We start from the raw sequence: 25566 nt of genomic DNA on the forward strand, positions 1-25566 counted from the left end.
TGGTTGCTATTGAGTCAGAGGTCAATCGTCGGCAATGCGATGGGCGTCGTGTCCTAGGATCCTGCGGAGCTGGTGGATGGGCGCACCCCTGGGTTTTTCCGTTCGTCTCGTTCACCCACACGCCGCCAAGGGGTAGGGGCGCTACTGCAGCCAAAGATCGTATACTAGTACTATTACTTATTCAATCGCAGCGCAGCCGCTCCCGGATGGATCCCGCATCCCGCTAACTCGGTCTGTCGGTAGTGCAGTGTTGTCGTGCGGCAGACACCACACACCATCAAAGGTAATAAACTGGCACTGACTGCATGCCGTATATTTGCTTTCACAGTGATACACCCTTTGGTTAGAAACCCTGAGCTGCTTTACTGCTCATTTCTGTTCACTGGAATCACGCAGCAGCGCAGAGTAGCGTGCCTGAGAAATTTTGCTGGCTGTTCTTGTCTAGTCGAGTGTGATCGAGGCGTTGAGTCAAGCGTACCCGCTAAGTCACCCTTTCTGGCTTTCATCGTGCATACTACCACTAGCACTACCCGGAGCGGAGCGGAGTAGACGCGCTGAGTGACAGTACCTGTATCACTAAATCAGATTCAGAGGTAGGCCTATTAAACATTAGGTTCTATTAGTATTAGCGAGGTGAGAGGACCTCTCCCTGGTTCTATGTAAAATTGTTATTACTAGTCTACAATTGGTACTGCCTAAACTGCTTCCCACCATTCTTCTTCTTCTTTTTTTTAAAATATCAATAAGTGAATATTAAAACTCTGTGACTGTCTGTGGTAGAAACTGTCTGTAGAAACTGCTACTGACATTTTGAAGGAATGTTCCCTTCGTGGGGAGTAAAGTCAGTATGAGTACAAAAATTTCTAATAAATATCTCTATATGTAATATCACATTCTCTGGTCACTGCAGCAAGATGGCTCAAACTGGTCTCCTGTTGCTGACCGCTCCACTGAAGCAACTTCACAAGCGCATCCAACTCATTCTGTCGAGTGCTGCCCGCAACATACGGCAGGTTCTCTACATTCAATTCCAGCCAGGTTTGGACTCCGGCGTCGTGAGCACCTCGGCACCGTTTCCAGCCACCAGAGAGCTGGCCAGCCTCATCACCCAGGTGTACTCCTACTCGGGAAATGAACACCAGTCGCTAGACGTCCGCATTCTCCTCGGCAACATCGGCAGTGCTTGCCCGGAACCGCCCATCCCGCAGCACCTCAGTAGCTCCCCCAATCTGGTACTGACTGACAGTTTTCTCACCTCGGACCAAATCATCCACCACCTGTCGAAGTGGGTTGTGATCCCGCCGGGCCCCCAGGTGGAAAAGCTGCAGAACGATCACCCATTGAAAGACAACAACTCAGGTCAGCAGGCCATTTCAGATACCAGGTCATCATCGGCAACACCACCATCCTCTGCATCTCCTTCCAATCCTAGTCTTCCGACCTACAAGCATGTCGTCCTTGGGGGCACCTTTGATCGACTCCATGCTGGTCACAAGATTTTACTCTCAGAGTCGGCCCTGAGGGCCCGGGAAAAGATCACTGTTGGCGTGTCTGATGGCCCTTTGCTGAGCAGTGAGTTTTCTGAAAGTTGAATCAACCACAGCACTTTGCAGTCTCAAAGACAAAAAAAATAATGTAATAAAAAAAAAAAAATGTGTTGTGGAATGTTGTCAAATATTGAAAAATGTTAAAGTGAGTGAGAAAAGGAACATCTGCCAGCAAAGACGAAAAGGCAAACTAGGAACTACTGTAAAAGTCTTTTCTTTTTTTTCTTTTTTTTGGAATTTCGCGAATCACAGTTGGATGGCAAATTCAAGAACACGCAGAAATGTCACCATGCACTAGGGTTATAGTGCAAGTTTACAATAGCATCTGTGTCAATTTGTGAAAATAAATCTTTTCCAAATGTTTATGACCTCATTCGCGAAAATGCATGTATCCGTACGAGTAAATAACAGCTTATACAGAAGTTTACCAGTACACCTTTCTCTCATATTTTTGTTGTTAATTTCATCCAATAGTAGGGACTACAGCTACAGGTTGATGCACACGCGTGAAACCTTTGAGAGATGTAAACATGTTCAGTTTGGATGATGTTAATGTTTATTTCAACCATATATGTACATGTATGTGGTAGCCATCAGGTATACCTTACATGTACACTAGCTGATTTATCTTCTTATATGGCAATGCACGTGACACATTGCATGGCCCATTGAATCATCCTTCATACTAAGTGTTTGAAATGCCCCAGTTGTGGCTGGCATAGATCACAGACTTTTAAAACTGAATCAGTCTGTACATTGCATGTACTGTACATAGCTATCTCCTGGGTCTGTACTGCTGTTCTGTACATTGACAAACATGTTGATGATATACAAAGCAAATGAAAATGACAACTGCTGTAGCAAATTGGACACGGGTTGAATGAGATGCCCACTGTGTTGCTTTGGCAGAGGAGTATGCAAAAAGATCTTGCTGGAATGGACCATATCATTATATGAATAGTGACTGGTCACGAGTGCGATGGTACAAGATATCAACAGCGACAGCGTGCAATGGCACTTTTCAACTGCACATCACATGATGAGCCTTTGACCAATCGGATGGCTAGAATCTTAGTAGGAGTTGTAAAAAATGATATATCTGTGCCAGTCTGTCTACTTGAAGGTCCTCACACCTTCAGACCACGTGACCAGCCACCTGATGTCTTTATGTTTTTCTTCTTTCAGATAAGACTCTGTCAGAACTCATACTTCCCCTTGAATGCCGCCTCGCAAACGTGACTCAATTCATCCGAGACATCAAACCCTGTCTCCTCCACCCAGAGGCAGTGGTTCCCATCACCGATCCCTTTGGTCCAAGCATCGTCGTGCCAGACATGGACTGCATCGTGGTCAGCGATGAGACACGGAAGGGAGGAGACAGCGTTAACAGACGCAGAGTGGAGAAGGTGAGATCTATTTTAATATGACACGATTGTACATAGTATACTTTGGTTTTTCCGGAACAAGGGAGGTGGATGGGGCGATTCTGGTGCATGTGTGTATTGGCTAGCTGTGCTCTCATGTTCATATGCAATCTCGCCTCAATAGATCTGAGTTCTTTGCCTTTTAACTGTTTATCTTTGGGGGAGTGGGGAAAAGTAAAATGGGTGTCTCATTTTAAGCATTTTAACAGTGGAACCTCATTTTCTCCAATTTCTCCTTTTTGCTTGTAGATTGTTGAAATGGTTTTCATTTATTAATCTGTGCACTCTGAATACAGTAAGACTTCCAGAATTCAGCTATGTTATCATTATGGTGAGACTGTTAAGTGTTTAATTAATGATTTGAACATATATTATGTATTCAAAGTAATGAATTCTTGCATTGATTTGTTCCTATTGCAACTAATTAACAAATTGCCCTTTGTCAATGTAAACTATAAGCACCGATTACTCAGTGTTTAGTAGTAGCTGTGATGTAAATGGGCATACTTACTCAGGTTGGTTATTATGTTTGTTACCCGGTGTCTTTACAATGTATACAAATTGACAAGCAGAGGAGTGTCTGTTTGCTGTTTTTTCAATATCAGTCTCCACCTAATCATTGATGTCGTGATCGACTTCCCCCATAATCAGGGTCTTACTCAACTTGACATCCACGTCATTGACCTGGTCCAGGACAAGAATCATGCGGAGTACGAGGAGGCCAAAGTCAGCTCCTCTTCTACCAGGGCGCGGCTGCTGGGGAAGCTTTTGAAGGAACCAAAGGTCTCTTTCTGTTCCTCTACCTCTTTACTCGGTCTCGACATTTCTCCTGCGACAATTCTTTTCTTCTTCTATGATACTGTCCAACACCCCTAAGTAGGGGCCAACCGGACAGGGGATGCGCTTGTGTTTATAGCGCGGAGAGAAATTTAGAAACTAGTTGCTGTGCTCTTGAGTCTTGGATGTAGAGAAGGATTGCTGCTTTGAAGGAGTCCTTGTTTGTGATGCCAGTGACCGTCGGTGGGAGTGTGTCCCAACAAAGATTTTGGTCGTTAATAAAATTAGTAACTCCAATCTAACAGATAAGTGAAAATTGCCAATTGTTATAACCTGCTGGCTCTACAAAACATATTAATACCTTTTCTTTATTACATATTTGTCCATATGAATGACTGCATATAGACAGGAATAACATAGTGATTTTTAGTTATCATCACTTTTATGAGATATAGTTTGTGCTAGGAATGGAAAGGAGACGGGGTGTAGTATTTTGTTGTTGTTGTTGTGTCTGTTTTATTTTCTCATGACTCACAGTGACTCTTACATTGTACTAGAGTTTACTCTGCCAAATAATGATGTAATTTTGATATTACCTTGTCATTCAGTAGAGGGTATGGTTGGAAGGTTGTCTTTTGTTGAACAAAACTTTTAATGTTTGTTGCGCTTCCCATGTGCAGGTTCTTCCAGACAAATCCACACCCTACATCATTGGTCTCACAGGGGGAATAGCCAGTGGAAAGTCTTCAGTCTGCAAACGACTCGCAAGACTCGGCGCAGCCATTGTTGACTGTGACAAGCTTGGTCATCGGGCCTACGAACCGGGCACCCAGGCTCACCAGCAAATTGTTGAGGAGTTTGGAGATGGTATGAACAGATCCTGTGCAAGCAATGGACAGAAGACAGCACAGATAATTTGTTTGGACCTTAATTTGCAAACATGTGGAGAAAACTTCTGGGAAATCCACAGCTGTTTTTACAGGTCTTGAGCTTGTGCTCTGGATGTTGTCTTGAGCACCTTGGAAAAGTCACCCTTTAGTGCTGATTATTCGAAGGAAGCCATTGTTTTATCCTTCACTGTGGTGTAATTTTGTACTCCAATTTCTGCAAGTTTAAAGAGCTACTGCATCATACTGTGTGTGATTCCATTTTAAGTGCTTTGAAGCAACAATTTGTGTAAGGAACTCAGATTTTGTAATTCAAACTCACTCAAGCACTTGATTTCAAAAATCATTAAACTGTTCTCAGGGTTTCTTCAAAAGTAATTTTACTGTAAAACAATGTAAAGATGCCTTTATTTACTGGTATTGTAAGTTACTTTTACCTTTATCATGACTTCATGCTTACATTGCTACGGTCAGCTTGGATGAGACTTGGCCCAGTGATTTTGTGGGATGTCTGAGTGATATGAAGATATATATTCAATGAGAGAAAGGATCAGATTGAATATAACAAAATATCTGTATTTAGATGGTCTCTGACTTTTAACCTTTTTTGTTTTGGTCAATGTTTGATGCACTAGAGTAATCAATATCACTATTTGGGTGACAAAACCTCGTATCTAAAAAATGTCAAATGTTGAGGAGAGCAAAAAAACATGGCAGCCAAAGCACTGTAACAAACAGGATCGCCTTTCCTTTGACATGCCATGGTGGCTTCAGTTGGGGGGGGGGGGGGGGGGAGGGGTAAGACAATGTGGATTTGGGCTGGACCCTGAGAATAAATCTGTAAAAGAGTAATTTTAAACCGAAATTTGAGAGACATGGTGTTTTCACCCCAGCGACGATATGTTCTTTTCCAAACTCATTCAGATGTAGTAGCAGATGATGGGACCATCAACAGAGCAGTTCTTGGACCAAGGGTCTTCTCCAGTCCAGATCGATTGCAGAAGCTGAATGAGATAGTCTGGCCTTCCATCCAGAGACTAGCCCAGGACCAGATCCAGGCATATGCAGACCAAGGTTAGTTTGTGGTGCCGGCTGTACTTACTCAGCTCCTGTCTGCTTTGCCTCAAGTCCATTTCCTGATCATGTGACAAAGCTGTCACACCTGAAGGGAAATTGGTTCCTTTTGGAGAGAGTGTAGCTATAGAGGTTTTCCTTTTGCTGTTTCTCTTTGTATATTAGATAAGATGCTCAATCTGTATTCATTATAAATACCAAGTGAAAAAAGGAACCAGCCAAAATCCATAATTATGATGAAGCTGCTACAAACCATGTCTGTGACAGGCAGACGCAGAACATTCCTCTTAAGTCCAGATGTTGGCTATCAAATTGATGAACTGTTATTGTTATAAACATGCACTCATAAATGATAGTAATGATTATGTATGCAAACTATGCATACATTTGTAACATTCAAAATACTTGGTTTTCAGCATTTTTTTATCGGTTTTCAGGTATTTCAAACAGACTCGATAGACAAATTTAAATCCATGTTAAATACTTATTTGTTTATTGAGTAGTCTTATATCTCATGTCTAACCATCTCTGAAATTGTACCTCCTTCTTTATTTCTTTCTTCTTCCTTTTCTATTTTTCCCCATAGCGCTTAGATACATTCCATGTGATAATGCGCTATATAAGTATTGTGAATTATTATCACTATTATTATTTTTTTCCTCAAATGTCTCTGTTTAGATTTACAACCACAAAATGATTATCACTCGTAGCAGATATCCGTCAGAATCCCTCACTTTTGCTGTATCAATATTTCTGTGTGAACAGGTAAATCAGTGTGTGTCCTTGATGCTGCAGTCTTATTGGAAGCCAACTGGGACCGGTTCACACATGAAGTTTGGACCTGCATTGTGCCAAAGAAAGAAGTAAGACTTTAAACTTTTCTTGGGCCAGTGACAATAGCATAGTGCAGTTAAAAATAACCTAAAGAGACAAAAAGGTGCCCTTTATCAAGCCAGTGTCTCTATTTATTTGCTTGTTTGTTTTTTCAGGATTCTACAAATTGTGTACAAATAATTTATGAGTTGTGAGTGCATAGGGCACGAATATCTCACGAGGCGTGAGATAAGCCACTGGTCTATTCAACAAGGCGCGTAGCGCCGCGTTGAATAGACCAGTGGCGAATCTCGCGCCGAGTGCGGTATTACGTGCCCCAATGCACGAACAAAGTCATAAATTATTCGTTTTATACAACACCTTGTCCACAATCACAGTACTAAATTAGTGACCGCCAACTCAGGAAGGCCCAAAAATAAATGTAACAATTAGGTCGAGAATTGTAAACCACCCTGTGTACTGCTTTCAAACACTCGTCATGATTCGACCACACAGTCGCAGGAATCACAAACTCCGCAGGGTCTATACCCATTCTACGCTAACGTTAGATCGAGTTTAGGCCCGACTGTTAGGCCGTTCTGAGATGTCGGTAGATCTAGTAGTAGGTCTAGACTTTGTCTATTTCCGAAAATGATTTTGTATAAAAACACAGAAAAATAATCAAATTACGGTTTCTCAACTTGAAATGAAGTCTTGATTTTGGGATCTTTGTGGTCCACGTAGCAGACCAGAGTCAAAAGTAAAAACACAAAAAATACATGCAACTAGCTAGGTAAAGTAGCTGCGCGTACACGTTAACGTTGCAGTACTCCGCCGCGCCTGGTCTGTGAGACTTACCGGCAGCACAGCGCAGCCGGCCAGCACGTACAATGTAGTTTGCTGGCGCTTTGCTGCTGTGAGCCACAGAACTCTGTGAGCGGCCATGCATTAGTAGCCCCCCGCGTAGCCGTGCTATAGTACCTTCGAGCCGTGCAATAGGCCCATGCCAGGGGCCTATTGTATGGCTGTCACTCTCAATGAGTTTGATAGGTATTTTCTATTGAATGTCATGTGACATGTTCTTGGCCAATCACAATTCGACATCATTCTGAGGTGTTGTATAATAGATAATATTTCATGGAGTTTTCAACTGCATTTATAAAATGTTCACAGTATTCTGAGATACGAGCTGTTCAGTGAAATAATGCTTCATGTGCAACACACACATAATATTGTGCACATGTTTGCCTTAGTAGAGTCTCCAGTTTGCTAGGGGGGTCCAGGCGGCGGGATAATCTCATTTTTGACCCATTGAGGACGGAATGATTTGCTACAACATGCATTTCCCATAGACACAGACACTTGCCCTAGTATACTCAGGTCTCATCCTCAACCTCAATGGGTTAAAAGATGCCTGGGGTTTGAGTCTTTCCTGTTGAAATCGGCATGCACTGAAACTGGTTTAGCTGCTGTTTGAGATTTAGTCTGTTCCATAGAGATGTATACTGAAGCATTCTCTGTATTAAATCCCATGTCTGTCATGTCGCCCTCTGTAGGCAGTTCAGAGGATCATTGAACGGGATGGACTGGTGGAGGAGAGGGCCCTGCAGAGGGTGGAGTCTCAAATGAGCAATGAGGCACGGGTTGCCCGTAGCAACGTGGTGCTCTGCACAATATGGGAGCCCGAGATCACGCAGAAACAGGTGGGGACATCATCAAGGTCCAGCTAGCTATTCACATCATAGAAAATACACATCACCAGGGTCAAGCTAGCTATTCACATCATAGAAAATACACATCACCAGGGTCAAGCTAGCTATTCACATCATACAAAATACACATCACCAGGGTTCAGCTAGCTATTCACACATCATACAAAATACACATAACTTTTGATCTTTCCATGCAAGTTGTATCTCTAAAAATGTTTCCTTGATATTTGTTTACAGTATCAAGTTATTATATCTGTTAGACTGGACTTAGTTGTGAAATTCACAGAGAATACAGTTTTTTGACTTGTGACCATTTCTTTTTCCAATGGGATCTGCTTTCACTGGAAAATCAGAATGATTTTCATTGATACCTACGGTACTTCTGTGCAGAACACGCCTGTGTGACCATAGTCTTTAAATTCGCTTTTCTTCCCCTTTTTTTAATGAAACTGCACCTCCTTATTCTCTCTTCTTTCAACCACTTTTTGATTGGGTTAGGATGGTCCAAAGTTTTATATTGCGTTTAAACTTAGAGCTTGCTGTTTTTGAAACTATGTAGAAAAGGGAAAAGTGTTGTTGGCCTACTTTTTATGGGTTTTTTGAGCTTGGCAGTCACACTTGTTGCAGTGTTGAGTATAAGAGCACAATTGAATTTGTTAACCTATTTGGAAAAAAGAACAATGCAGAAAAACGTTGAGATTGAATTCAGACCGTATTGTATCCTCTTACCCTTTTTTTTTTTTCTCTTGCCAGGTTGAGAAGGCTTGGTCAGGGTTGACGGATCGCCTCAAGTCCCGATCAAGCACAAAACAACACAAGCTCTGAAATCGAACTTTGCGCCTAAGCAGTGACTCTTCAGTGATGATTATCTGTCTCTTGGTGATGTATATGGTGCAGAGATTTGGTAGATGGTGTGAAATAAAAAAATTGGTTGTCTGCCTTATTGTAGCCCTCCTCCCCGCCGCTCAGGGAAGCTTCGTAGACTCGTTATGTGCCAGAAAGCCGCAGTTTTTCTTGGCAGTGCCACCTTACTTCAGTTTAAACTTGACTCTGCAGGTGTTGCATATGAAGAGTTTTGGCGCTAAATGAGCGAAGTCTTTTCTTGTCAAGTTGAGATGTTTGTGATTAAAGCTGCAAAAAATGCCAAAGGGAATAATGAGAAATTACAGGATATACATGTATTACTATTATATGTAGCTTCAAGAATATTCCTTGTCATGTTACAAGTGAGCCCAGGTATCACTGGAAAAGTTAATTTTGCTCTCTCTGATAATGGATTTACTTTATAATTAGATATGGTGCTTAGCCCATTTTGCAATGAAGCTCTTCGCAAGTTTCCAGATGTTTTCCTTATATGTGAATGACCAATAAGCAATGCTAACATGGGAGTCATTTTTGTTGTTGAAAGATTCCCACGCTTTTATTAGCTCTCGTGAGTTCAACTTGTACATAATGTTACAAGTCATGTCATACCTCTCTTACCAGTGAAACCTTTAAACAAAGACCAGCCAAGGGGGATGGGAAGAAAGGTCTCAACAGGTGAGTGGCTTCTCTACACAAGTTTTTGCTACAACACGCATTTCCCCATAGACCCTTGCTCGAGTATACTTGGGACTAGTCCTCAATGGGTTAAAGTTGGATGATGCCCATAGGGAAAACAACTCTATTAGTCGCAATGTACAGGTGGTCTTTGCAGACACATGGGTCAGTAAAATGGGTTTGGCAATATTTGGACTTTGATAGATGTGCTGAACAATGAGCTGACCAATGAGTGGACAGTGTTCTTTGTTTGCCTTGGTGTCCTTGATGGAATCCAGAGGATCTTATTAACTATACACCTGATTCTAGAATCTTGGACGCCACTCTGCAGCTGAGAACTCTTCATGTTTAGACCAAGTGATTTCCCTTCCTCTAATTCAAAACTGTATCCAGTTGAGCGATATTTTAGTGAAAGGATGAGGAGAAAGTTATCTCAGCTCAATTTGAGTATTCCTCCTCCCCTTCACATCCAGATAGTAATTGAAAGACTAAAATCTTCTACAGAACAACAATTCTTTTTTTTTTAACTGTTTCTTTGGGAAGAATTTTTAAGTGTTGAAAACATGTGTCTCATTTCCTACTGTGAGGATGCTATTTGCGAATCTAACCTGAACAGGCATGTAGATTTACATCTTCTAAAAGAGACACGAATAAGGAAAATCTCGATTCAAAGTTTTGCTTGACAAGGATTTGAACCTCGGTGATTGAGGTCTTGATTTACTGATTTACTTGAATTACTTGTCATATGTTTGTTTAAACTTGTCTATCTACTTCACTGCCAATAGCAGTAGCTGCAAGGGTTGTTGTTTTTGTTTGTTTTTTTTTTTTTTGCAACAAGGTTACTCATAGACATTGTCGCATACATTCCAGTAGGGTAAAAAAAAAATGTTTCAGACAATTTTGATTGTAGGGAAATTTGAAATGTCTTGTGTCATTCAAACCTTCTCTTTATGATGTCCAAACTAAAAGCTTGTGTAGCATTTTTTTTTCAAAAATACTCACATGTTGCTAGAAGTTTTCAAGTGTGCACACAGTGAAATGTTTGTGGTATCAGAAGAGTTCAGAGCAGGTGAAAGTTATTATTGCTGTAAGTGATTGTTTCTCTTTTCTTGTTGCCATTACTTCTTTTTTGTTGTTGCTGATTGGGGGAGAGGGTTATGGAACACCATTTGTGAAAACAAAAACTAAATGAAGAGCATTGATGTGCGTACATGTGAATCATGTACTATGTAAAAAGTGTGAAACCGAACAATCCAAATGCACTGGAAAGCAAGAAGGCAAATGGCAGCACATGTATACCCTGTTCATATGACTTCCAGTCAAAGAAAGCTATGTGCAGTACAGAATTAATGAAAAGAGTTTTGAGAACTAGAAAGGTCATTGTCTTCCATATTATCTTTGATTTAATGTTACGCAATCAGATTCAGAACTGTTGCTAGATTGTATAACCAGTACTACGCAGTGTTGACAAGGTATTGACTGATTCTGTGATGCACTTTGTGTATTATCGGCATGGGCAGCACCATTGCTGCGGTGTCCCAGCCGACCCCCCCCCCTCCCACTTCCCCACCCCTCTCCCTACATTAGCACGTGCACGGAATAAAAAACTGATGCATGGTTGCTTTAGCCAATAGGCGTCTCGTACTGAGTGCGCGAATGCTTGCTTAGTGCGCGAACCTTTGTAACAAGTGCATGTACTTCTGCTACAAGTGCGCGATAAACATGTTGCCCGTGGGGTGGGGGAGAGGAGGGGGGTAGGCTGGGACACCGCAATTTGAGCTAATGGCTGCGCCAAGTGCCACAAATTGTCTGCTGCCCTCAACGAACCGGAATCGGTCTGTAGGCATACCGAGTATGTGAATGCAGCTATACTGATCTTGAATGCACTCGTCCTTTTGGCCATCTTGCAAAAGAACAACAACCCACCGAGTTTAGTGGCAGAGAATCGTAAATACTGTAAAAGTAGTTTCTTTCGCGTACAGAATTTTTCGCGGTTTCCATCGGTGCGGACTTTTTCGCGTGTGTTTAAATTCGCGGTCGGTAATGATAGCGTTGTACAAGCGACGAGTTCAAAACATTTTCGTGTGATGTTAAATTCGTGGTTCAACCTCAAAGCGCGAAAAGCGTGAAAAATAAAACCACCGCGAAAGAAACCACTTTTACAGTAGGTCCATGCTTTAAACTTCATGCAAATACTTCTGTACCACACTTTTATGGATCTCTGACCCACGTACCATGATGAAGTGATGAATGTCATTATTTAGAGCATTGTTACTTTGGCTTATTTGAGGCAGTCTTATATTTTTGCTGACATCTATAACACTCAGAACTGTTCTTTTATTTTTGTAAATTTGGAATTGTTTACCAACTCAAGAATTTGATTCTCTGTGTCACTGTAAGTAGTTTGTTACATTATGTTGATTGATTCATGACTAATTCTTTGTATGGATTCATGTAAGAAGTGCAATAATTATGATTTGTCTATATAGTGGTCATATAATTGATCTGAAATCATAAAGATTATTATTGATGTAATGAACTCAGCATACTTCTGTGCTTATCTGTTTTATATCTGATTACTATGTGTGGAGGCATTGTACATTTATACGGTGGGAATATGGGATCTGTTATCAGTAGCGGTGTGTGGTGCTTAAAAATCAAATGTGGGCAGAGCGTTGTTTTGAATGAGAACTCATTTTGTGAACATGTCCTGTATTTGCAATGTTGGTTTCACAGTCATAGAGTGGTGTTTAATCGACTCATATCTCTTTATCACAAGCTCCCTTTGGTGTATGACTCCTCAAAGTGCTCTAGATGCTTTGGCAAGATAATCTAGACTTCACTTCATACACTGTGTGTACATCCCGACACCAAGTGTTTTACACATGGTCTCTCTCGTCGTGTTAAAATTTACACCTACTCCAAAAAGAAAGAGCAACAGTCGCAAATTTTATTTTACACGGGGCGGGTGTATTCTTACACTGGATATTTTACACATTATCTCCTCCATGGTGTAAAAAAAAAATTGATAAGGCAATACTTGAATAATAATCATCATGTATTCTATTCCCATCTGGTGTGTGTATCCTTACACCGGGTTTGTACACACTGTCACTTGGCAAAACCAGTGTAATAATAACAGTTAGGACAATGAGGAAAAGCAGCAATAAAGCTGTAAAGACAAGTGTTACTGGGGTAACGAGGGGAAAAAACAACACAAATAAGGAAGTAAAACAGAAACTGTAGAAGTTGTTTTATATCGCCAAGCTAAAATGCTATACAGGATGACATACATTTGACATGACGGTACTCAAAGCTGTTTCCTTGCATCATAGGATCACTGCGTGTTGTGGGAAGTTGTTCTTGATTCACAGTCCAGAGCTCTATCTTCCTCCGCCCAGTGTAACGGTAGTTTACACATGATCTTTTCTCCAGAGGTGTCAAAGGAGTAGCACATTGTGTGCAGGAGTTACAACAAGGTGATAGATAGGACCCCACCCCCCTCCCCCCCCCCCCCCACACACACACACCCGGAAGCATACACCACTTGAGAGCAACTGAAGAGTCTGTTCGCAAAAACCGATAAGTCCATTTTTTAAGATTTTGAAGTACGGTCTCTGTCATAAAGTACAAAATAATACCTAATAAATGATATATTGGTCACTACATATAAAGTAACATTCTTGAAGTTATGGTAAAAAGAAGCAAAATTTTTCTTATTATTCTCTTTATTTTTCTTGACCTTTAATCGCAAATATCTCCATATGGCAAATATGTACTTATCGGTTTTTGCAAACAAACTCTCCATCTCCAGAAATATTTGAAGACAGTAGAGAGGAAGGAGAGGAAAAAGTCTTTCAAAGACTGAGTGTATGCTGTATGGGGAATTCTTCTGCACTGAAACACACACACACACACACACACACACACACACACACACAATAAACATCAAATAAATGTAAATGTTCAAGAGATTTTTTTTTTTTGCCAAGGTGCCTTGACTCCAAATTTACACATGTCCTCTTTTTCAGCCCACAAAGTTCCTTCTCTGCTTGATGTACATTTATTAGAAGCTTGTGTCTTATCGCTTTTACTAGCTAACGCCGTGATGGTATGAGCCACAGTTTGCTCTCCTGTTCATGTGTGTTTATGATGTCCTCTAGTTTCGTTCATATTAACATGATGGCAACTCTTAAAGTATTCATAGTACTCTTTTTTCTTTTTTCTTCGACAGGTGCATTTTAATTCAGCCTTCGAGAATAGAATCCTCACAATAGTCATTTGAACTTCTGTAACACGTCTGTAACACGTCAGTAAAGATGTATTATATGTCATGGATGAAATTCAGTGACAATCGAAAATCAATAAATTTATATGAAATTAATAATACATGTATGATGATGGAAAACCTGAACTATTTAATCTTCTTATCCTTATACCGTGTTATGTAGAATCAACAACGGCACACACGTAAAGTGTTAACAGGATTAGTGATTGTAGTGCATAATAAGACTTTGGGATTTGGTTTTGTTTTAGAGCCCCGGCCTTCTCCTATGCCAGACCGAAAACTTCGTTAGTTCCGCTCACTTGTCTCTAAATAGAAAGTATCTATACAGATCAGTGATTCCGCTACATGTTAAAGCGTGCGTTATACAGCGACTGAGAAAATCAATCCCAGGATTTCAGCTGTGCGCTGATTGGCGGGAAGCCGAGTTGCGTGTGATCCCGTGACTTGCGGTCAATCAGAACTTTTTGTGCAGGGTGCCCTCACCTTGCGCACCAGTGCCAGTGGGTGAGTATCTTCTGTCGTGGCCCAATGCACGTTGTATTTGCCATCCTTTGCATTAATTTCATTCAAATAAGAAATCACCATCAGACAATGACATTGATTGAAGTGAAAAACAATTTATTGCTTACTTGTTCGTCGCGGAGCCGATGAATTTAGCGAGCCAACGAAACACGAAATGTAGCGTAGCACTTGGTTTATTTCATTCCACCACTTTCTAATCGCTATTTTCCCCCTTGATTTCAACTTGCCGGGCACAGTCTTCAAATCGTTAAACGAGTGGATACTACAGTATTAACTTCCATTTCCAAATGAAAAGTTGTAATAACTTTCCAAAGATTGAGAGAATAACAGGACCTTTTTCTTTTTATTATACAGTGTATACCGTATATATATTAAAAAAACGGAGACATTTCTGTCATCCTTTTCCCCTTCAATTTCTGACATTCCGCAGCAGGCTCATTGCACGTCATTACAAGTTTCCAAAGCATTGTAGTCTTGAAATTCGTCATGTCAAATTAACAGAATAGTTTATCTATTTTCTATTTTTGTTACCAGTATCACTTACAAATTTAACTCTTTTTTTTTTTGGCTGAAACTCGTCCAGCAGAGAGAAAGGTATCGTTACTTTTATTACCAGTGAATCAACTTTAAGGTGATTTTTTTTATCATACATCAGGCGGCGAGTGGTATGTCGTTGACCGAAAGCTAAGGTCAAAAGCGTTCCCTTCTTGAAGAATAAATCCCCAACCACCTCAAAATACAACTGCTTGTCTCTGGAAAAGCACGGTACATATAGTATAATGTAAAAACAACTGGCTTGCACTTATGTCTCGATCATCCTTTCTACAAAATAGATGAAGAAATTATCCAAAATGCTACATTGCTGAATTTGTATTGTTGTGGCTCGTCGTAAAAGAGCAGTGATGATGTATTTGGAGCTGGGAAAAAATGGTGACGAACGCCGAGCTGTCACAAGACGTGGTCGTGCTCCGAATCGATGCCGTATTCGGGTAAATTCGTCCCGCGCGTGCGGTAGAAGCCCTTCATGACACGCTCGATTCGCGCGTGCTGTCGTGTGTTCATCTCTATGGGAGGTCGGTGACCGTACGCTGATGACGTGAGGGCGGGAACTGCCTTGTTTGATTCCTGTATAGTTGAATGAAAAGGGCGAACGTGATTTAAATGACATCACTGACGTCATAGCGACGAAAGTGTTCACCAATTCCGGAGAGCGCTTGAAACAAAATCAGCCAGGCCACAAAAGCATCTTTAAATGAAATATAAACGCCGTCGTCGACATTCACTATCTATGAATGTAGGCCTATACTTGTTGTCGAAAAATGTAATAAAGTGGCATTTTCGTCAAAGCCATAGTCAAGGCAGGATATTCCGGAGGATACATGTATTCCATTCTTCGATTTATCAAGAAGGAATGTCAAAAAAAAAAAGACAGACTCGGAAACAAAAAGAAAGCACCTCTAATGCACATAGTCTGGTAGATGGAAGGTAATGGATCAAGTCGTCAGTCATCTCGCTCAGTTTACAACGGAAGGCGAGTCTGCAATTTAACATACATGTACACAATATCCAAGCTTCTTTCAAACTCCGAGTAATTAATGTGCATTGAATAATCACTAGATACGTATCATAATAACTAATGATATGGAAGTACAGTGTATATCAAAATAATAGAAGAAAGGGCAATCGAAGATGTGCACAAAGAGTTATAACTGTTGGAAGAATTGAGTGTGATGTGATAGCTAAGTGAGATGGAGAAAGATGTAGCAAAATAGATTAGAAAAAAAAAAGAGGAGAATGCATTGAATGAAAGAGGACGGCCGAAAACGGGGGGGGGGGGGCGGGATGAAGGAGAAAAGCGTGAACATTAGGGAGCATTGTTTTTGTTTTTGTTTTTGTTTTGTTTTTTGCAACGCGGACGTTCAGAGGAAAAAAAAACTGTTCTGCGCATGTGCATATTTGATTATGGAAATCGATCTCGCGTCGTCTTGAGTTTGCACGGTCGGTTTTTGCGCTATTTTGCGTCCGCTCAAATTCACACCGCAGAGAGCTCTTGATGCAATGATTCTATGGGGCGCCATTTACTTCGTATATAGGCTGGGTTCTCGGTAATCTAAAGCTTCTTATCAGCGCGACGCAGGGAGAGAGAAGAACGTTCAACCCAATATGCATCTTCAAGTCGCAAAGCTAAAACTTCCTATATCGGAGAACGACATACGTACCTCTTCAAACACGTTTAGGCCTCTGGTGTGTTCTCGGTCATCACGATGAATCTTGCTCTGGTAGCCATGTTTCACGTGGAACAAACGGTCGTAAGTCGAGTTGTATTCATGCTGTTTGTGTACACGAATGATGAGAAAAATTCAAATGATTAGTAATCCAGTCGATCAGGGCCCCGTATCATAAAACTTGTTATCATTGAGAAAAGTGCCACATTTCTATGACAAATTTGCTCTCAGCCAATCTTACACAAGGATTTCGGTAGCCTGTAACAACTATCACAACTTGTTACTGATAACAAGTTTTATGAAATGGGGCCCTGATTTTGCTACATTTTTCAATAAATGAATATAAGATAACAAAGAAATCTTCCAAAAATAGGTACACATTGAAATTATTGAAAAGTAGCACGTAGGACCTTTATACTATTCATAGCAATATACACTGATCATGCAGTTGAAGTATCATTCATAACGAAATCATTTCTAGGAGACCGCCATCTTAAGCGGAAATTTGATTTTGATGTCTGAGCCTGAAGAAAACGTGCATATACACGTCTCACTCATTACCAAATCTATTATTGGATTCAGCCTTTATTCATAATTTGTGATGCCAAACATCAGTGAGCTGATGTAGGTTCTTTAGTCATCTCCGTGAAGTGAAACTTCGCTTAACACCACCAGAAGAACGACTCGTCCACGCGGAGAACGTGAAGTTAGTAATCTTACCACGGATTGTTGTAATATATAAAGTATCTTTCATGTCATATTTGCATTTCTATTTTCTTAGTTACAGTATATCCATCAAACACACACACGCACAAGAACAAACACACACACACACACACATACATGTATATATATATATATATACAGTATATATATATATATATATATATATATATATATATAATACATACATACATGCATACATACATAATATCATAAATTGAGAGGAAGAGTTGACATTCAGTTCAAGCTAGTGGTATGCTCTTGTAGCCGGCCTATTATAATATTTACCTTCTTGTTGTTATTGAAGTAGGTAATACCCTCTGCTATCTGGTCAGGGGTCGGGAGTTGGTCCTTGATACCCGTCCAGGCTCCAGTGGCTTCACCTTTGATGGCCAGATGACTACCTTTGATTCGCTGCTCCCTCTGCCACGGGTGTTAATACATACATGTAATGTGGTTCATCATTGAGGCAGCAAATTGAAAAAGAAGAAAAGAAATCACTTTCAATAGTCAAGAGTTAAATTGTGGATGACTGTACTTGAAACATAGTATCAGATTTTATTTGATTTATAAAGTACATCATTTCCTGTTTTAGATCTACATACTTATTGAAGGAGCACTGCATCAAAGAAATACATTCATTCGATATGGCATGTGTAAATATGAGCACATTAATTCACATCACTCGATAACCTTCACCTGGGCCCCATTTCAAAAAGATGTCAGGATAGCAACTCTTGCTGGAATGACAAACTTCCCATGGCAACAGCCATGGCAACAGCCAATCACGAAGTTGGTTTCTTGTCATTACCATGACAGTTGCCATTCCAGCGAGAGTTGCTGTTATTATAACATTCTTTTCAATGAAATGGGGCCCTTTACGCAAGTGATGTCCTTTATTTCCTGTTTCGTCCACTCGTAGCGAACTAACGATTGATCACAGTGGCTAGTCATGTTCTTCATATTTGTTATGTGCTTGTAAATAATATCTGTAAATAAACTGTAATATAATGTAAATTACACAGTCTGCAAGAATCTTCAGCCTATTGAAGGAGGCAGACTTAACCAGAAGGAGAAGATAACACTTAACAGGTTTAGACAAAAGCACATTGATCAATATAGCAATTCGATAGACACAGACTTACTCCGACAATTTCCACCCAGAGGAGTTTCTGTTGCTCGGGGGTTTGTTGGCTGAGACCGTAGTTTGACATACCCTTCCCTTCTCCTGGGTAAGACATGGCTATCTTTAGTACTTTTGACAGCAATGGGTTACTAAATTACCTATAGAGGAAGTTAGTGATGGGCAAACATCGATATGAGAAATGAATGAAAATTATTATCATCAACATTCACCATTCATATCACTATGCAAACTCCATGTTGCTGTAGTGACGCGTTTTTGCGCGCGCGGTCAGGTTTCAGACCACTTGTTTCGTCACAAAGAATGCGCGTTCATACAGTATGCGCTCTAATTTACGAGTTGTAATACAGGTTGTACATAATGGTATCTTGAAATTTGCGGAGAAAAGCCGAGAAAAAGAAACCCAAAACAAAACTGACAACTCATCTCTGAAAAGAAAGATTTGTTTTATGTGCCCTTTTCACCAAAAATCAGGGTGTTGTTTTCGTAATTTAAGACAGCTTCATACGAACTATACATTTCAGCAATTTCATAATCTTGTGCCAGTGTTTCTGTTCAAAATTAAGTAGAATGCGGAAGCAGTGTAGGTCTCATTAAGTTTACGTGAAGTGTGACGGTCCGGAAGGAAAATGCCTGTGTAAGTTAAGCAAACTATTCCATGTGTGGCAGCTGTGACGGAAAATCTAAGCCGTAACTTCGTATCATTTAACTTATATGGTAATTATTGTAGGTCATGTAACAAAAGAAAATTCCCGATAGGGGAGTTACTTATTTGTACATCGTTCACGCACTACATTCAACACAGCCACTGCATTTTCGTCATAGAAGTCAAATAATGTATACTCAAGATAAGTTAGAGGAGAGAGTTTACAAAAATCGTTAATACTTGAACGACTTGAACTTTACTCTGATGAAATTGGGCGGGAAACCCATAATAGGGGAGAGCGGGGAGAAGTGGGACATCATTTCAAGTTCGCCGATTTTCTTCTTATATCTTTTTATTGAAGAGATGATTACATTTCCTTTCGGGCTTGCATGAAGGTTCATATGGTAGGTTACATAAAGAGCCATAAGCTGGGGGTGACACTGTTCTCAATTTTCTGCAATTAATGAAAAGAAAAAAAAACTTATTTTGGGGGAGAAGTTTTCCCACCCGTGGGTAAAGTGGGACAACAGCAAGGGAGAAATTAGACGGTGGGGGTAAAGTGGGACATCCTATAGAAATGTCAAAGTTGGAAGGCATAATGAAACATTCGTAATGAAAACAGTCAAACATGCTTTAAGATGATCTTTATTTCAACAAAACAAGTTTGAACAACATGTTTGAAAATCTGAACTGCTTTTGTTTCCTGAACAAATTATGCCCAGTAGTTAATAAATAGGCCTATAAACTTTGGCCTGCTGTATCTCCATTATCTTTATTGGTCTTTGCATTTTCTTTTCAGAGTACATCAACTGTGAATTTGGGTAATGAATATTGTTTGATTCAACTTTCATCTTAACATGTCTGTTTGTTTTAAATGAATTCCAAATACATGTAATGGTATTATGAGGGACAAATGGGACACGTTGTCCCAACTGTCCCTCACATGACATATACATAAATGTGTAGGACTACTCAGTAACCATGCAGGCATGTGTCAAAAACAAGTTATATTAGTTGCATATTAATAAGGCTCTCCACCAGCTTAAATTGTGCCCTTGAAATCATGAATATAAAGACAACAGGTTAATTAACCTGATTTCAAAAAAAAATATTATATTTTGGGGAAAATTTTCAATAGCAGTTTATACTTAATTAGAATTTGCCGAACGGCATGGCTTTCTTAGTGTGATGTATGGTTGCTAGGGGCTTAATGTTATAGATATAAGCTTTGCTTTTTTGAGGTTCTGCCTTCCTGTACAATAATTTCAGGCATGTGATTTCCTACATGAAAAAAAGATGGAAAATAAATGTTATACAAACTTGTACTTGATATAAACCAATCGCTAATAGGTTGAACAGTTTTTGATTCAGAGAACGTGTCTCACTATTGACCCGCGTCCCAACTCACCCCGTTCTCCCCTAACGATAAGAATGGCAAAAAATTACAATGAAAAACGCATAAAAACACATAGCATGCACAAGATCGACAATATATGTATGATTTAATTAAACTTGTAAGCCTATATAAGTTTCATAATGGTATTCTTTCTTATCATTCTCACATGGAAACTTATGTTCACACAAATCAACAGAAACTGTGTCATACACCGCCTATTTAATGCAAAACAATAAAGAAAACTCTGGAAATACAATTTAGATGAAACTGGTCCAAACCATTTTGGAATAATGCAAACTCCTTTCATTTCTGTACTAATCACGGAGGAGATGCTGCAAAATGGGTGTTTTTTAGGACAGCTTTAAATAAACACTATAAAATCCTGCAAAAACTGTTTTGCCTTGTACTGTGTAAGCAAACACTCAAGCATCAAAGATAGTCGCGTGTAATGAGAGGTAAGTTACTTTGATCAAGATTTTGGCAAAACAATGGCAAAGATTACGCACGTGGACATGTTCGTCTTGTCCATTCAAATCTCTAATACGCGGCGCTCTTCATTGTCACACCCATGGAACCGCCATTGTTCAATAGATTGTTGTGATGCGGCTTTTCCTTACACAAAACGGAACAATGCGGGACGCCCGACAGTCCATATCAGGACACGTGCGGTCCAACACAGCGGCTCCTGAATAGAGAAGAATTCCGAATTCTAAAGAAGTTCAAATTCATGAAATTCTAAAGAAGTTTTCTTTCTGCACAGTCCCTAGTATACACACATTTATAAAAAGCGGAGCCGGTCATTGGCCCACCGGGCTGCAGAATAGTGCAATAGTGCCTGATTTTGCCCAGCAGTATCATTCTTACTTGAGCTCTTCTTGGACCAAGACTTACCTCGACGCTCTCGCACGCTGTCATTCCCTGCTGCTTACAGTACTTCAGAAATTATACACTCCGAACAGCTGCCGAACCAGTTTACATTCATCTTACTAAATTTTCTTCATTTGAGCACTCAGTTGTCGGGCAGTCGCAGTGTAAGTATTTACACATCTGATTGTTAGTCTCAACATCACGTCAATTTTGACAACTCTTCTCTGTTTTATTCTCACATGTTATACTATTTAATTCATAAATCTATTCACTTAACATTCATAATCATGTTATTTCTTCTTGTTCTTGATACAGGATGCCGGTCCGTCGGCTTCCAGCTGGCCAGTTGGTTCCGTCAGTTTCCACTTCCACCAGCGCTCTACATCCGTTTCCCTCGATAACCGTGGCCACATACGAGCCGGACTTCAACAGGGCGATCGCTTCCGTCATCTCGTCTCGTCACGCCGGGCAAGCGGCATGTCGCATATTCAACTGCGGCGTCACCAACTGCCCGCTGTGTCCGCCCTCGAGATCGTCCCTCCCACGTGATCGACGACAGGACAGATATCACTCGGAGACATCGTCGTCAACGTCCCGGCCGTCTGTCGTGAACTGGTTGATAGATGAATCGAAGACCTCTCTCTCGTCACTACCAAAGGCTTCCTCGTCCAAACCATCTACTGTCGATTGGTGCAGTCCTGCTTCGTCGACGTTCTCAAGCTCCGTTTCATCATCCACGTCCCATCTGCGTGTCGGTTCGATGTTAGGTGACACTTCCTCGAGTGACATCGGACAACGGTGCGCGAAGCGACGCCGGGTATCCAGCGGAACCATCGCGAATGCGCCGCACTGCGATCCCAGCTCAGTTCCGACAGTTCCCTCTGGACAGTGGTTTCGAGATAACTATCACCCTCCCTCCAGCATCTGTCCGAACCGATTCGCCCTGTTCCCCCCGAAGACCGGGTCCCGTAGCAGCTCTTCTCACGTCGTGTCGGATTCACCACGTCCAGCCGTTAACGCCCCACTTCGACCCCGCCGTTGTCCCGATTGTCAGCGACGTCGCAGAGACTTGGTTGAGCTATGGCGAAAGCACCGGGCAGTGTCGACAAAAGCGTCATCGGTCCGTGCTGGAACGAACTGAGACTCAACAACAGCGGAGATGTCCAATGTTGAATATTACAGGCAGTTGGAATCATACAGTTTCACCACCAAAGCAGATCCTGTGTTGAGCCATTGTTTTTGCTGGTGTCATAATATATTGTATGAGTATGTGCCGTTAATTTTGTATCCATGTTTGAACAAAATGTGTCATTTCGGTAGTGTTTAAATAAAGACTCGGTGTGTGAGTTTTGTTTTCCAATTCAGTACGTGTGGTCTGAATCGTTTATCTATATGTTTGTCTCTAGTGTGTAAACTCGCTGACATACTCTTGTTGGATATAGTTGATTTTAACTTCTCTATCAAGATTGAGACGAGGATAGCTCTCAGAATTGTCCACAAGTAATGAATACAATATCTTGGATCCATCGGACTCACTGTACACTTATCTCTATACACTTATGGAAAGACAGATAGAAAATTACATGGGACCCAAACGAGTTGTGTGTGCGCATGTATTATGTTGGTGTGTCTGTGAGTGAGTGTACGTGTGTGTGTGTGTGTGTGTGTGTTCGCGTTCATGCCATTGGATGAGGATGAGATCTGGAGTGATTTAGCGGCAGTGATGTGATCAGAGGTTTGATAACACTAACACTAATTTTGTACTTGGCATCTGGAAAATTCAAAGTATGTCTGAAACAATTTTTGTTTTCTGATATTCTTTATTTGAATGTAATTCAATATCAGGTCCATGTTAACAACGAAATTAATAAAATCCATGATGACAACGAAAGAATACTGAAAGAGCGTTTGAGAAAGTATGGTACTTTATATGTGTGTGTGAGTCAAATCTGACACAGGGTCAAATACAAGTGTACAAAACAAAATCCTACAACAACAACCGCAACGACTTACACAAGACCTTTAAATCGATGTGTGTATATTGAAGTGTGATGAACAGTATGTATGATAGGCCTATATATATATATATATATATATATATATATATGTATATATGTATATATATATATATATATATATATATATATATGTGTGTGTGTGTGTGTGTATGTGTGTGTGTGTGTGTAGTGTGTGTATGTGTGTGTGTGTGTGTGTGTGTGTGTGTCCAGAGTGTACGTACGTGGGCGTACGTGTTTATTTCATTTTTTTTTCCGCGGGGTGGGCCTACTGAGCGACCCGCATTCCTCGCGGACTCGTTTGTTTCCTTTTCTTATTATTTTTTTTGATTATTTGAAATATAGCAGTAAAATATTTTTAGTGCTTTTTTATTTCATCAAAATAAATTCTAGAAAGAAAACGGCTGATAACCCTATTTTAATTACCGTCAATATCTATATAGCGCACGCAGCTGACATTACAAGTTTACGAGTGCTTCAATAAAGATTGACACCAAGAGTGACCATGGAAACGTCGTTTTAGCCGTTGACAAACTTTGAAAACAGGATTTATTTAAAGAGCTACAACTTGTTTAAGAGAGTGCCCTCACCAAAGCTATCAAACAAAAGATCGTAGAATACGAAAACACCAACGACCGCACTGATGGCCTTCAAACTGTTTACAAAGAACCCCCCTAGACCTATAGGCAAGATTGTGTAATAGTGACAACATGTTATCACTATATAATGTAACTTCTCATTCCATGAAATGGGATGCATTATATTGTAAAGACGTGAACATAATAAACTATCGCTGGAGTCTACATACATATACAAAAACTGGATGTAGTTCATATAAACTTCGATATTTGTCAATGGCGATAACAACCTGACGTAATTATACACTGGAATCTAGTAGTATAGCTTCAACTACGCATTAATAGAAATTTACCCCAACAGTACTGAACTACACATCAAATTTAACAGTGAGTAAGAGCTGGATGTAGCAGAACTGGACGCGGCCGTACAGAAACCCCCCCCCCCCCCAATGAGAACAGCTTAGTTCCATCACATTATCATAGTAGAACCATGCCTTCCCATACCTGAGTGACCTGTTTTGATTTGCACAAATTCACTCATTCATTTTTTATTTGTTTTTCAATAATCTTTATTTGATTTCTATAATCTCACATAACAAAAACATCAACAAATTTTGATCAACTAAAAAAAAGGATTAAAAAAATCAATCGGTTCGTGACCCGAAAAACACACAGAAACAAAAACAAAAGACCCCCGTATACCTGTCGTCCCCGTTTACATCTAAATCTGTGCACTTCAAAATATTTCTTCTAGTCAATTTATATTCATATTCTGTTGCAATATGTATTATCTCAAATCATAGGCATTAGAAATAAGAGAAATTAGCAGAAAGAGAAAAAGAAAGAAAGAAAGCAGGCGTTAACACTAAGCCTCAGAGAAAAGAAAGAACAGAAGTTTGAATTCTATAAAACAATTCTATCTCCTTACTATACAGACCCCTGCCGCACTCTAAAAATCAAATGAATAGTTATCAATTTTTTTTCCAGTTTAGTCACACATATCAATTGATTAAAATATTCTCACTTTATCAAATGCAAAGCAAACTATATCCTCTCCTAATCAACTGCTAATTGCCAATTTCTTTTCCTCTTTAATAGTTTCCCTTACCCTCCTCTAAATTACGTTGAACGATAGTAAAATGGCTGTATTTCTTGACTTAAAAATATATTTCAGCAAAATAATCAAAGAATTAACAAACTTAATTTATACACTCACGCACACGCACACACGCATATATATAATCATATTTACACACACACACACACATATATATAAATATATATATATATATAAGATATATATATATATATATATATATATATATAAGATATATTATACATACATTGTATTTCATTTTCGAACATTTACCCACGAACGAGTTGGCTACA

General features: G+C 40.1%; 2 protein-coding genes across 2 annotated transcripts; one reads left to right on the forward strand and one right to left on the reverse strand.

Moving 5' to 3' along the window:
- The first annotated feature begins 499 nt into the window (after positions 1-499).
- On the forward strand, positions 500-9233 carry LOC139731217 (bifunctional coenzyme A synthase-like). The gene is made up of 9 exons (XM_071642099.1): positions 500-593; positions 911-1572; positions 2733-2953; positions 3623-3754; positions 4429-4615; positions 5560-5709; positions 6475-6572; positions 8079-8225; positions 8988-9233. The coding sequence occupies exons 2-9, from the start codon at positions 915-917 to the stop codon at positions 9057-9059; spliced, it is 1665 nt and encodes a 554-aa protein (XP_071498200.1). The 5' UTR covers positions 500-593; positions 911-914; the 3' UTR covers positions 9060-9233.
- A 6298-nt stretch (positions 9234-15531) lies between these two features.
- LOC139731252 (cilia- and flagella-associated protein 90-like) lies at positions 15532-18772 on the reverse strand. Its single transcript, XM_071642139.1, has 4 exons — positions 18677-18772; positions 17820-17954; positions 16803-16913; positions 15532-15708 (listed from the first exon to the last, which is right to left on the reverse strand). The coding sequence occupies exons 1-4, from the start codon at positions 18770-18772 to the stop codon at positions 15532-15534; spliced, it is 519 nt and encodes a 172-aa protein (XP_071498240.1).
- Between the last annotated feature and the right edge of the window lie 6794 nt (positions 18773-25566).

Source organism: Diadema antillarum, unplaced genomic scaffold (assembly GCF_040938485.1).
Source record: "Diadema antillarum isolate AM-2024a unplaced genomic scaffold, OU_Dant_1.0 seq00000367_RagTag, whole genome shotgun sequence".
NCBI classification, from domain to species: domain Eukaryota; kingdom Metazoa; phylum Echinodermata; class Echinoidea; order Diadematoida; family Diadematidae; genus Diadema; species Diadema antillarum.